Source organism: Symphalangus syndactylus, chromosome 9 (assembly GCF_028878055.3).
Source record: "Symphalangus syndactylus isolate Jambi chromosome 9, NHGRI_mSymSyn1-v2.1_pri, whole genome shotgun sequence".
Taxonomy (NCBI): domain Eukaryota; kingdom Metazoa; phylum Chordata; class Mammalia; order Primates; family Hylobatidae; genus Symphalangus; species Symphalangus syndactylus.
The window spans coordinates 59,528,712-59,542,004 of record NC_072431.2 but is presented as its reverse complement, the minus strand read 5'-3'; the positions used below and the strand labels follow the sequence as shown (position 1 = coordinate 59,542,004).

The 13,293-nt window shown below is 50.2% G+C and overlaps 1 protein-coding gene across 10 annotated transcripts; it reads right to left on the bottom strand.

The window, feature by feature from the left end:
- Positions 1 to 349: 349 nt before the first annotated feature.
- Positions 350 to 12,900, bottom strand: SERPINE1 (serpin family E member 1). Of its 10 annotated transcripts, XM_055292686.1 has the most exons (10): positions 12,756 to 12,900; positions 11,311 to 11,582; positions 9,137 to 9,370; positions 7,727 to 7,921; positions 5,939 to 6,137; positions 4,191 to 4,291; positions 3,985 to 4,071; positions 2,504 to 2,587; positions 2,163 to 2,185; positions 350 to 1,584 (listed from the first exon to the last, which is right to left on the bottom strand). In XM_055292686.1, the coding sequence occupies exons 2-10, from the start codon at positions 11,579 to 11,581 to the stop codon at positions 1,495 to 1,497; spliced, it is 1,284 nt and encodes a 427-aa protein (XP_055148661.1). In that variant the 5' UTR covers position 11,582; positions 12,756 to 12,900; the 3' UTR covers positions 350 to 1,494. The 10 variants fall into 10 exon arrangements, with proteins under 10 accessions (XP_055148661.1, XP_055148663.1, XP_055148665.1 ...); XM_055292688.1 differs by having other exon boundaries at positions 350 to 2,185; positions 11,287 to 11,582; XM_055292690.1 differs by having other exon boundaries at positions 350 to 2,185; positions 3,970 to 4,071.
- Between the last annotated feature and the right edge of the window lie 393 nt (positions 12,901 to 13,293).

The following is a 13,293-nucleotide window of genomic DNA, read 5'->3' as shown; positions in this document are numbered from 1 at the left end:
CGGAGTCTCGCTCTGTCACCCAGCCTGGAGTTCAGTGGTGCAATCTCGGCTCACTGCAACCTCTGCCTCCTGGCTTCAAGTGATTCTCCTGCCTCAGCCTCCTGAGTAGCTGGGATTACAGGCACCAGCCACCACGCCCAGCTAATTTTTGTATTTTTAGTAGAGACGGGGTTTCACCATGTTGTCCAGGCTGGTCTCAAACTCCTGACCTTAGGTGATCCACCCACCTCGGCTTCCCAAAGTGCTGGGATTACAAGCATGAACCACCACGCCTGGCCTAGGCTTCTGATTTCTTGTACCACCGGTGTGAAATGGAGAAGGTGAAGGCAGTGACTGTCCTGACATATTCTTTGTATTTATTTATTTTATTATTTTTTGAAACATTTTTACATGTTTATTTATCAAAAGTGAAAAAGCATACAATTCAACACAATTTCAATAGCATTTGACACCACCCCTGTGGGTCCTGTATATGGCTGACGTCACTGTCCAGTGCAAAATCAAAAAAGAAAGAAAGAAAAACCCCAAAGAAAGAGTATTTTTCAGTGGAGAACACGGTGGGCTGATTAGGCTTCTATTAGATTACATTCATTTCACATCTGTGTGCAATTCTCCCATAAATTGGTCTTTAAAATATATATATATTTAAAGATATTAGAAATATATATTTAAATATATTTTAAAAATATATATTTTTAAAGAGACGGGGGTCTTGGTATGTTGCCCAGGCTGGTCTTGAACCCCTGGGCTCAAGCAATCCTCCCGCCTTGGCCTCCCAAAGTGCATTACATCCGTCTTTGTGCCCTACCCTCTGGCTGGTAGGTTTTCAGAAATATTATCTAAGGTAGTTGAATCCGAGCTGCCTGTCTCTCTCACCCACCCCCCCTCACGTGTCCACTGCTCACACACAGCAGCCGGAAATGACACATTGAAGTGAGTCACCGATGCGGCTGTGAGTCACCCTGTAATTGGGGAAAGTTCTGTCCTGGTAGGTCATGCAGCCCCTTGCATTTCTGCTCCTAAATCTGTTGAACACATTGGAAACCACTCTGTCCTCGTCTGAGTCTCTGTCCCCCACTCCGTCCTTTTGGTCCCCTGAAGGAGGCTGAAATTGGATGGTCAATTTCCATCAAGGGGAAAAAGACGAGAACAAGAGGGGCGCGAGGGGCTCGGGCGGCCACAAGGTGGCAGTGTGGACTCCGTCACGCTGGATGTCCGGAGGGGTGTGTGCCAGTCAAGTGGCCGGACTTCCTGAGATACGGTGACACAGACCACAAAGAAACACTAGGAGCGAGTTTAAATAATATTATTTTCCTTAGTAGTTCTCTTTCTCTCTAACAAGCACACAAGGGCAAGGATATGATAAATATTTAGGTACACCCCTCCCCACCAAGAGATTGGGGGGTGAAGAGCTGGGCACGCATCTGACCTTTCTTCCTCTATTCCTATAAAAATAAAAGGAAGCAGAAATCTGCTTCAATGAGTAAACGTCACCTACACTCCGAAATAATCCATGCACACTGTTTCTGGGGAGGGAGATGGCCAGGCCAGGAGAGTTGGGCCATGTGATGGGGGACATTCACTCTGCCATCTGCAGCACCCCTGTACTGAGGAGGGGTGGCCAGTGCCATAATGGACTCTGAGATGAAAGGGTGTTTCTTCCACTGGCCTTTGGCCTGTCACCGGCCTCCTCCGCAGTGGCAGACAGTACGAGAGTGATGGCAATGTGACTGGAACAAAAATAGTTTCTACCAGGCACACAAAAGCTCCTGTAAGCCCCGTAGTTCCATCCTGCAAAGGGCCTCAGTGGGAACCAGGTCTGCAGACCCGAGTGGGCAGAGAGACGGGTGGAAGCAGGTGCCCCAGATGGTCCCACAGGCGTCACCGCTGGCTTGGAGACCTTAAGGGAGTTGTGCTTCAAACTTCTCTCCCAGGGTCTCAGGTGGAGACTAGGGAGTTTGACCAAAAGGTCCTCCAAGGAGAGGCTGAGGTCTTGGAGACAGATCTGGTTTACCATCTTTTAACAAAGGCAAATGTCTTCTCTTCCTTCAGAAAGAGTTATTAACACTAAAATTCTTTTCTTCGGAGTTTCTTCTTTCCCGATGCATCTCCAGTTTTGTCCCAGATGAAGGCATCTTTCCCCAGGGTCAGGGTTCCATCACTTGGCCCACGAAAAGGACCGTTCCTGAGGATGGAAGAACCGTGGGGGTTGAGAGGGGAGGAGTGGGACAGCTCATCGGGCTGGATGTGGGTGGAAGGACTGAGATCTAGGCAGATGAGTGAGCTGTCTGGAGTCGCAGCTGCCTGAGAGACAGAGCGGGGACCTGGCACTGTCTGTGGGTGATAGAAGGTGGCCTCCTCTTGGGACAGGAAGCAGGGTAGGGTTATGGGTTCCCTGCCCAGAGCCCTCTCAGGGGTAGAGAGATGTCTGCATCTGTCGGGATTAGTTCCTGAGAGAAAGAATGGGTGGGAGGATGTGGAACGTGATGGGTTCCAGGCTCACCTGTGGGGTTGTGCCGGACCACAAAGAGGAAGGGTCTGTCCATGACGATCTCCTCGGGGGCCATGCGGGCTGAGACTATGACAGCTGCAAGAGAAGGGACAATGTCTTAGAACAGAGGGATAATACATGGACACAGGAAGGGGAACATCACACTCCGGGGACTGTTGTGGGGTGGGGGGAGGGGGGAAGGATAGCATTAGGAGATATACCTAATGCTAAATGACGAGTTAATGGGTGCAGCACACCAACGTGGCACATGTATACATATGTGACAAACCTGCACATTGTGCACATGCACCCTAAAACTTAAAGTATAATTAAAAAAAAAAAAAAGAACAGAGGGATGCTGGCACTGGCACCACCCCCGCCCCCGCCATTTTTCTTAGAGACAGGGTCTCCCTCTGTTGCCCAGGCTGGAGTGCAGTGGCGCCTTCATGGCTCACCGCAGCCTTGAACTCCTGGGCTCAAGTGATCCTCCCATCTCAGTCTCCCAAGTAGCTGGGGTTACAGGTACATGCCACCATGCCTGGCTAATTTTTTTCTAATTTTTGTAGAGACACGGTCTCATTATGTTGCCCAGGCTGATCTCAAACTCCTGGGCTCAAGCGATCCTCCTGCCTCAGCCTCCCAAAGTGCGGGGATTACAGGTGTGAGCCACTGAGCCCAGCTGGAAGTTGTTTGTTTTCCTGAATATGAACCTTAAAAGTTTAGGGACATCCTCTGAGACCTGGTTTCCTCCAGGAGCTTGGTAGCAATGGATCAGCTCTTCCCTTACACACAGTTATCTAAATCCTTTAAGGGCTTATTGATAAGCTCTTTCTTTTCTTCTCTTTCTTTCTGTCTGTCTTTCTTCCTTTCCTCTCTTTCTTTTTTTTCTTTCTTTCTGTCTCTCTCTTTCTCTTTCTTTTCTGCAGAGTCCGGCTCTATTGCCCAGGCTGGAGTGCAGCAGCGTGATCTCGGCTCACTGCAACCTCTGCCTCCTGGATTCAAGTGATTCTCCTGCCTCAGCCTCCCAAGTAGCTGGGACTACAGGCACATGCCACCACGCCTGGCTAATTTTTGTATTTTTAGTAGAGATGGGGTTTTGCCATGTTGCCTAGGCTGGTCTCAAATTCCTGACCTCAAGTGATCCACCTGCTTTGGTCCCCCAAAGTGCTGGGATTACAGGTGTGAGCCACCACGCCTGGCCTGATAAGCATGTTTCTTAAGTTTACTTCCCACTGTGGGAACAACTTGGGTTTTCCTTTAGGAGGCCTTTTCACAGTCAGGGAACTTAGCAGCCATCAGGTGAATAAACAGGGTTCCATGGTCCCAAGCCTGTTTTCCAGGCTGAGAAACAGGTGGGGAGCGGGTGATGGCTGAGCACAGACAGAGCTGCTCTGTGCGGAGAGGGCTGTGGGGTCCTTTCCGGGTCTGGGGACCAGTTATCCTGGAGGGCGATGGATGCAACACTCGTGGAGCCTCACCTGAGCCAGACTCACCTGTGGATGAGGAGGCCACCGTGCCACTCTCGTTCACCTCTATCTTCACTTTCTGCAGCGCCTGCGCAACGTGGAGAGGCTCTTGGTCTGAAACAGATGTGGATACAGGATTAGATCAGCTGCCGCTCTCAAGGAGAGGTTCCTTTTTCCTCTTGGGGCCCCCGCACTCCACTGTGGTGAGAAAATGCAAAGGAAAGTCCTCTTACCTGAAAGACTCGTGAAGTCCGCCTGAAACTGTCTGAACATATCGGTCATTCCCAGGTTCTCTAGGGGCTTCCTGAGGTCGACTTCAGTCTCCAGGGAGAACCTGCGGATAGCAGCAAGAGGCTGCTCAAGCCGGGGCCCCTCTGGCTGGCAGCTCCCACCTTTCCCGTCCTCTACCAGGTGTCCCCCGAATCAAGTGGCCAGAATAGGAACGGAGGTGAAGGTTGGAGAGGGAGGCCTGGTTCTTTCTTTCTCTTTCTTTTCTTTCTCTTTCTTTCTTTCTTCCTTTCTTTCTTTCTTTCTTTCCTTCTTTCTTTCTTTCTTTCTTTCTTTCTTTCTTTCTTTCTTTCTTTCTTCTTTCTTTCTCTTTCTTTCTTTCTTTCTCTCTCTCTTTCTTTCTCTTTCTTTCTTTCTGCCTCTCTCTCTTCTTTCCTTTTTTCCTTTCCTTTCCTTTCCTTCCTTCCTTCCTATTTTTCTTTTCTTTTTTTTTTGAAACAGATTCTTGCTCTGTCCCCCAGGCTGGAGTGCAGTGGCGCGATCTCGGCTCAATGCAGCCTCCACCTCCCACGTTCATGTGATTCTCTGGCCTCAGCCTCCTGAGTAGCTGGGATCATAGGCGCTCAGCACCACGGCCCGCTAATTTTTGTATTTTTAGTAGAGACAGGGTTTCACCATGTTGGCCAGGCTGGTCTCGAACTGCTGACCTCAAGTGATCCGCCTGCCTTGGCCTCCCCAAATGCCGAGATTACAGGCATGAGCCACCACGCCCAGCCGGCCTGGTTCTTTTTCTAAAGCTGTTTACAAAGTCCCCCTTAGAGCTGGAAATCCTAATATTCATGAACATTCTTCTGCAATCTCCCCACCCCCTCCCACCTATGACTAATTACTTTCCTCAAATAAGACAGTAGTTTCAGCATAATTTTATTCAGCCTGGCTGGGGCGGGGGAAGCTAAGGGCAAATTCTCCTGCAAGGATGTTGGAACAAAAATCTGTTCTGCAGATTGTGTTTCTGAGAGCTAACCCTGAAGAGGACTCAAGCAGGGGGCCTTTGTGCACTCTCTGCTTCTCACCAGGGCACGACTAATTACCTCGATTTTTATGAGCCAGAGAGGGGGAAAAAAAAAGAGGAAGAGAGAGAGAGGATGAAAGTGAGAGCACGCACCAGCTAACCAACTAAATTCTCCTCTTTCCCCAAGCCTGGCATTATAGCATCCGGAAATTTGGGATGAGCGTGGTGGGAGGCTTCCCTATAATTCTGGAGTTCCCCAGCTCCAGCCTTCTCCTTCTGAGGAAGGATTTCGAAAAATCTGCTTTCTTGGAACCCCAGCTAGAAGCTGTGCTTTGAGCTGCGCCGTCCTCCGAAGTGATTTCTTTTGTTTGGATGTTGACTTGAAAGGGTTGGGGACGGAAGTGCTGATGGGGTGACCCTAAGTAGATGTGGACTGATTGGGCCCCCACCTCCCTCATTTCTCTGGCTCTCCTTTTGGGGGCTTTTGCTGGGTATTCTGGGGATAGTCAATGTGGGGGTGTGGTCAGGAAGAGCTGTCCCCTGCCCTCCAGCAGAAACAGGGGAAGGGATGATTGCAAGACTCATAATCAAACCCAGGCCACAGTTTCCCATCAGCCTCCCACACATGCATGTCCCTGCCCTGCAAGCATCACAGATCTGGGAAATTCAACCTGGGGGCGGTGACCTTAGGGAGCCAGGAGAGCGGGGTCGGTGGGTGGGGGAGATAGCGGGGTGGCTTACTTGGGCAGAACCAGGAGGCGGGGCAGCCTGGTCATGTTGCCTTTCCAGTGGCTGATGAGCTGGGCGCTCAGAATGTTGGTGAGGGCAGAGAGAGGCACCTCTTTTTCATAAGGGGCAGCAATGAACATGCTGAGGGTGTCCCCGTGGTAGGGCAGTTCCAGGATGTCGTAGTAATGGCCATCGGGCGTGGTGAACTCAGCTGTGAAGACAACAAGATGGCTCGTTGGAAATGGCTCCAGCTCTCGCTGATGGCAACCCAGCACTGGGTTTTCACCTAGATCTCCCGGCTTCTCCACTCTTTCTGGAAGCCAGGCTCTCTCTCGCTCTTGGCTTTTGGGGATCCCCTGTTCACTGCTCCCCTATTCAGTATTTTAATTTCTATTTCCCTTCTCTTCTGCCAATTCAGTATCTTCTAATTTCTCTGTGTGTGTGTATGTGTGTGTTTTTTTTAAGAGACAGGGTCTCACTCTGTCACACAGACTGGAGTGCAGTGCAGTGGTGCAATCATAGCTCACTGCAGCCTCCGAATCCTGGTTCAAATGTTCCTCCCGCCTCAGCTTGTTTTTTTCTTTTGTTTGTTTTGAGAAGGAGTCTCACTCTGTCACCCAGGCTGGAGTGCAACGGCGTGATCTCAGCTCACTGCAACCTCCCCATCCCAGGTTCAATAGATTCTCCCACCTCAGCCTCCTGAGTAGATGGAATTACAGGCACCTGCCATCATGCCCAGCTAATTTTTGTATTTTTACACAGATGGGGTTTCACCATGTTGGCCAGGCTGGTCTTGAACTCCTGACCTCAGGTCATCCACCCGCCTTGACCTCCCAAAGTGCTGGGAATACAGGCGTGAGCCACCGCGCCTGGCCTCACCTCAGCTTCTTGAGTAGACTACAGATGCATGTCACCAAGCCTGGCTAATTAAAAAAATTTTTTTTTGTAGAGGCAGGGTCTTGCTATGGTGCCCAGACTGGTATTCAACTTCTGGCCTCAAGCAATCTCCCTTCTCAGCCTCCCAAAGTGCTGGGATTATAGGCATGGGCCACCGCGCCAGGCCTTCTCTGTCTCTTTCGGCCTTCCTTCACTTCCATTTTCCCCACACCCAGCCACCAATTCATCCCAGTCCTCATCCTTTTTTTTTTGAAATGGAGTTTCACACTTTCCCCCAGGCTGGGGTGAAGTGGCTCAATTTCGTTTGGCTCACTGCAACCTCCACCTCCCAGGCTCAAGTGGTTCTCCTGCCTCAGCCTCCCAAGTAGCTGGGATTACAGGCGCCTGCCACCACACCTGGCTAATTTTTGCATTTTTAGTAGAGACGGGGTTTCACCATGTTGGCCAGGCTGGTCTCAAACTCCTGACCTCAAACTCCTGATCCACCTGCCTTGGCCTCCCAAAGTGCTGGGATTACAGGCGTGAGCCACAGCACCTGGATCCTCATCCTCTTAACCTCAACTCCCCCAGCAGGATTCCTCATCCCCAGGTAATCACACTAGCAACACACGAAGATGAGACCCTGGAGTCAGGTGGACAAATGTGGCCCTGAGGCAATCTCTGGATTTCAGCTTCATCCTTCATGGGTTAAACCTCCTATCTTCTGTTTCCATTATCCTAATGTCTCCTGCTTGGGAAATCTTTGTCAAAGCTGGAGTGTATTCTAGGGTCTCTCCTCCTTTAAAGCGGAGCATTCCCTGTGGTCTTCCTCCCTCGGAGGGCGACATCTTGGGTATTCCTTGGGAGACCCCAGGAATGAGATGCAGTTGCTGTGGGCTGTTGGGAAGGGGCTCCTGGACTTACTATAGTTGAACTTGTTGGTCTGAGCCATCATGGGCACAGAGACAGTGCTGCCGTCTGATTTGTGGAAGAGGCGGCGGTGGGTGCTGGAGTCGGGGAAGGGAGTCTTCCACTGGCCGTTGAAGTAGAGGGCATTTACCAGCACCAGCCGTGTCAGCTGGTCCACGGCTCCTTTCCCAAGCAAGTCGCTGATCATACCTATGGGAAAACCAATGACCAGGAAGATGAGGAAGTTAGACAATTTTGTTGTTGTTGTTGTTTTGAGATGGAGTCTCGCTCTGTCGCCAGGCTGGAGTTCAGTGGCACGATCTTGGCTCACTGCACCCTCCATCTCCTGGGTTCAAGCGATTCTCCTGCCTCAGCCTCCTGAATAGCTGGGATTACAGGCGCCCGCTGCCATGCCTGGCTAATTTTTGTATTTTTAGTAGAGACAGGGTTTCACCATGTTGGTCAGGCTGGTCTCGAACTCCTGACCTTGTGATCCACCTGCCTTGGCCTCCCAAAGTGCTGGGATTACAGGTGTGAGCCACCATGCCCGGCTGAAGTTAGACAAAGTTTTTAAGCCTTTTAGATGTTTCCCGGAGTTCCCAGTCCTCAATTGGATGTATGTCAAAGGGCTGCAGTCAGGGGTTTAAATGAACCTATCTAGTTCCTTTTTTTTTGGAGACAAAGTCTTGCTCTGTCACCCAGGCTGGAGTGCAGTGGCACGATCTCAGCTCACTGCAGCCTCTGCCTCCCGGGTTCAAGTGATTCTTTGAACCTCAGCCTCCTGAGCAGCTGGGATTATAGGCATGCGCCAACACACCTGGCTAATTTTTTGTATTTTTGACAGAGACGGAGTTTCACCATGTTGGCCAGGGTGGTCTCGAACTCCTGTGCTCAGGCAATCTGCCCGCCTCAGCCTCTCAAAGTGCTAGGATTAGAGGTGTGAGCCACCATGCCCAGCCTAAGATTTGATTCTTAAAGCATCCAGCCCTCTGTCCATAGATAAGAGAATGCTGAAAGGAGCATTGTTTAGGATACGTGGATTTGGTTTTCATTTGTTTTTTAGAGATGAGGTCTTGTTCTGTGACCCAGGCTGGAGTGCAGTGGTGCAAACATAGCTCACTGCAGCCTTGAACTGCTGGACTCAAGTGATCCTCCCACCTCAGCCTCCCAAGTAGCTAGGACTACAGGTGTGCACCACCATGCCCAGCTGGTTTTTAAATTTTTTGTAGAGATAAGGTCTTGTTATGTTGGCCAGGCTGGTCTAAAACTCCAGGCCTCAAGCCATCCTCTCGCCTAGACCTCCCGAAGTGTTGGGCTGGGATTACAGGTGTGGACTACTGCACCCAACTGGGATATGTGGATTTGTTTCCAAATTCCCTTTCTCTTGAGGCCCAGGGAACAGGCTTCCTTTCCCTGCCTGCTCACCTTTTGTGTGTGTCTTCACCCAGTCATTGATGATGAATCTGGCTCTCTCCACCTCTGAAAAGTCCACTTGCTTGACTGTGCTCCGGAACAGCCTGAAGAAGTGGGGCATGAAGCCCTGGACCAGCTTCAGATCCCGCTGGACGAAGATCGCGTCTGTGGTGCTGATCTCATCCTTGTTCCATGGCCCCATGAGCTCCTTGTACAGATGCCGGAGGGCGGGGGCCATGCCCTTGTCTGCACCGGGACACAGAGGAGAGGACATGTGAGGCTCATGCTGAATTGAGGGTTCCCAGCCAAGCCCACTTCCCCCACAAGAGGCTCCACCCTGATGGATGGGGGCTACCGTGCTTTCCCAGGGCTCTCTGGAGGGAGATTTCATTCCAGGATGAAATCTCTTTTCTGTATCTCCTTCCTTTCTTCAAAAGTCTCAGGTCCCAACCCTTTCTTTGGGCTAGAATGTTTTTCTCTGTTCTTAAGTTATGAACCCTAAATATTTTCTTCCTGATTTTTTTGAGATGGAGTTTTGCTCTTGTCTCCCAGGCTGGAGTGCAATGGTGCGATCTTAGCTCACTGCAACCTCCGCCTCCTGGATAAACCCTAAATATTTTCTTTCTTCTTTTTTTTTTTTTTTTTTTTTTTTCTTCACATAGCGCCTCCCTTTGTTGCCCAGGCTGAAGTTCAGTGGTGCAATCATAGCTCACTGTGGCCTCCAGCTCCTGGGCTCAAGCCATCCTCCCACCTCAGCCTCCTGAGTAGCTGGGACTACAGGTATGTGTCACCACATCTGGCTAATTTGTAAATTTTTTTTGTAGAGGCAGGGGTCTCCCTCTTGCTCAGTCTAGTCTCGAACTTCTGGCCTCAAGTGATCCTCCTGCCTCAATCTTCCAAAGTGCTGAAATTACAGTCATAAGCCACCTTGCCTGGCCTTAGTTTTTTTTTTTTCTTTTTCTTTCTTTCTTTCTTTCTTTCTTTCTTTCTTTCTTTCTTTCTTTCTTTCTTTCTTTCTTTCTTTCTTCTTTCCTTCTTTCCTTTCTTTCTTTCCTTCTTTCTTTCTTTCTTTCTTTCTTTCTTTCTTTCTTCTTTCCTTCTTTCCTTCTTTCCTTCCTTCCTTCCTTCTTTTCTTTCTTTCTTTTTTTCCCTTTCTTCCTTTCTTTCTTTCTCTTTCTTTCTTTCTTTCTTTCTTTCTTTCTTTTTCTTCTTCTTTCTTTCTCTCTCTCTTCTCTCTCTTTCTTTTTTTTTTTTTTTTTTGGACAGGTCTCATTCTGTCACCCAGGCTGGAGTGCAATGGTGTGATCTCAGCTCATTGCAGCCTCCACCTCCCGGCTTAAAGTGATTCTTGTGTCTCAGCTTCCTGAGTAGCTGGGATTATAGGTGCACCACCTCATCAGACTAATTTTTATATTTTTATTAGAGACGGGGTTTCACCGTATTGCCCAGGCTGGCCTTGAACTCCTAGCCTCAAGTGATCCTCCTGCCTCAAACTCTGAAAGTGCTGAAATTACAGGCATGAGGCACTGTGCCTGGCCTTAGATTTTTTTCCTATAGTGATGGCTATGCTAAGTATTTCACAAGTGTAATTCCAGGAATTCTTTTTTTTTTTTTTTTTTTTTTTTGAGACAGAGTCTCACTCTGTCGCCCAGGCTGGAGTGCAGTGGCGCAATCTCAGCTCACTGCAAGCTCTGCCTCCTGGGTTCACGCCATTCTCCTGCCTCAGCCTCCTGAGTAGCTGGGACTACAGGCGCCTGCCACCATGCCTGGCTAATTTTTTTGTATTTTTAGTAGAGATGGAGTTTCACTGTGTTAGCCGGGATGGTCTTGATCTCCTGACCTAATGATCTGCCTGCCTCAGCCTCCCAAAGTGCTGGGATTACAGGCATGAGCCACCGTGCCCGGCCCATGAATTCTTTAGGATAGCAAATAATCCTCATTTTGTAGATGGGCAAGCTTAACGAGGTTAAGATCACATGGTGGTGAATAAGTGGTAAATCTACTGGTCAGACACCCTTGGAGATTCAAGGGTCCAGTGACTTGGGGTGTAGTGGGAAGAAGATGGGGTGGCCCCTGCAGCACAGCTGTACGGGGCTTGGCTTGGCTAAGCCAGAGCCAGCCTTTCCTTGGCTTCTGGTAGGTCTGTTCTGCATGCCACCCACCTCCCCTGGTGTCCCGTGGCTCACCATCAATCTTGAATCCCATGGCCGCTTGGATCTGCTGCTGGGTTTCTCCTCCTGTTGTCAGCTGGAGCATGGCCAACACCGAGGCCACCCCATAGGGTGAGAAAACCACGTTGCGGTCCTTGGAGGCCTGCGCTACCTGCTGAAACACTCTCACCCCGAAGTCTGAGGCCAGGTGGGCCACATAGGATGGGGGATGGTGCACGGTGGACCCTTCACCAAAGACGAGGGCCAGGCCCAGGATTAGGCAGGCGAGGGCTGGAGACATCTGCATCCTAGAGCAATGGAAAGAGGGCTGGTGAAGGAATCGTTCTGGAAGACAGGCGGGAGGAGAGGGGAGCTGGCCAGCTGTGGGCCCTGCTCTTCTTGATTCCTGCAAGCAGGTGGTTAAGTGAACACTAGGGCAAGGTGCAGGAAGAGACCATGACACGTTCAGGTTCTGAGCCCATCCCACTCCGTCTCACTCAGACTGACTTATCCCCGGGCAGTGGCAGGGAGTCTTCGCCCATCTTGCCCTGTGGGAATCTTGGAATCCAGTCCATCTCCCTTCCCTCTGTGTCCCGTAAAAAAGCCTTAGAAGAAAAGCAGGTGAGAAGTCATTACCACTCTCTGCCTTTGCAGCCCAGGGGGAATTTAGCCCAGGCTCAATTATCAATTATCACAACATCTTTGATTTGCATAAGCCTTTAAATTTGCTTTCTTTTCTTTCTTTTCTTTTTTCTTTTCTTTCTTCCTCTTTCCTGTCTCTTTCTTTCTTTCTTTCTTTCTTTCTTTCTTTCTTTCTTTCTTTCTTTCTTTCTTTCTTTCTTCTCTCTCTCTCTTCCTTCCTTCCTTTCATTCATTTTTTGAGACAGGGTCTTGCTCTGTCACCCAGGCTGGGTGCAATGGCTCAATCTGGGCTCCCTGCAGCCTCCGCCTCCCCAGCTCAAGCAATCCTCCCACCTCAGCCTCCCAAGTAGCTGGGAATACAGGCACACCAGCACGCCTAGCTAATTTTTGTATTTTTTTGGGAGAGCAGGGTTTTGCCATGTTGCCCAGTCTGGTCTCAAACTCCTGGGCTCAAGTTATCTGCCTGCCTCAGCCTCACAAAGTGCTGGGATTACAGGCATGAGCCACAGTGCCCAGCCTTAATTCTCTTAATGCTTTCCCAGTGATGGTTTCATTCAAGTTAGCAGGCATGAGGTGGGAAATGGGTGAGTGTCTTGATGCAGAGGGACCGAGAGAGTCAAGGTTCTTGTTACTGGGTAATGGGGTTGTTGGTGGGGCCTGACCATCCTCCTGCTCTCCTGCAGTCACCCCTAGGGCAGGGTCGACTCAAGCCTGCAGGTCTGAGGAAAAGAAAATAGAGGAATAGCAGGGGATCATAGACTGAGGGGATTCTGGAGAGGCGAGTTCTTTGCCTTAAAGACCCTAAGTAAGAGGTTGGAGGGAGTTTGCTTTTCTCCTACCTGAAGTTCTCAGAGGTGCCTTGCGATTGGTGGTTCGTCCTGCTCTGGCTGGCGGCTGCTGCTGAGCTGCAGGAATTCAGCTGCTGGAGGGAGGTGTGTGGCTCTTCTTGACAGCGCTCTTGGCCCTGCAGCCAAACACAGCTGTGCTCCTCCGTGGGCCGCTGCCTCCTTTTATACCAGATGTGGGCAGGAAATAGATGAACTCATGTTCCAGCCCCACCCACTCGCTGGCTCTGGGAGTCCGTCTGAACAGCCAGCGGGGCCCCCTCGACACCTCCCTCTCTGGGACTTGCTGAGGCGTGTGTGTGTGTGTGTGTGTGTGCGTGCGTGCGTGCTGCTCTGTGTGTGTACGTATGTAAGAGCGTTCAGGAACAATTGAGCAAACCCCAATAGCCTTGGCCTGAGAAATTCCCTTGACCTTTCTGCCCTCTGCCTGTGTCTGTCTCTCTCGGATGTCCTGCCAGGTTGACGGTCTGCCATGCCAGGTGACCCAAAAAGCCCAGGACCCCTAGTGTTCAGCTTGGAGAAGAAAAAAACC

Bases quoted from the DNA above. Each gene is read 5' to 3' on its own strand.
- SERPINE1 (XM_055292684.1), bottom strand. From the start codon at position 11,581: ATGCAGATGTCTCCAGCCCTCGCCTGCCTAATCCTGGGCCTGGCCCTC. The intron at 6,138-7,726 runs GTAAGTCCAGGA...TTGTCTTCACAG, and splicing joins GACCAACAAGTTCAACTATA to CTGAGTTCACCACGCCCGAT. The intron at 2,588-3,984 runs GTGAGTCTGGCT...CTTCTCTTGCAG, and splicing joins GGTGGCCTCCTCATCCACAG to CTGTCATAGTCTCAGCCCGC.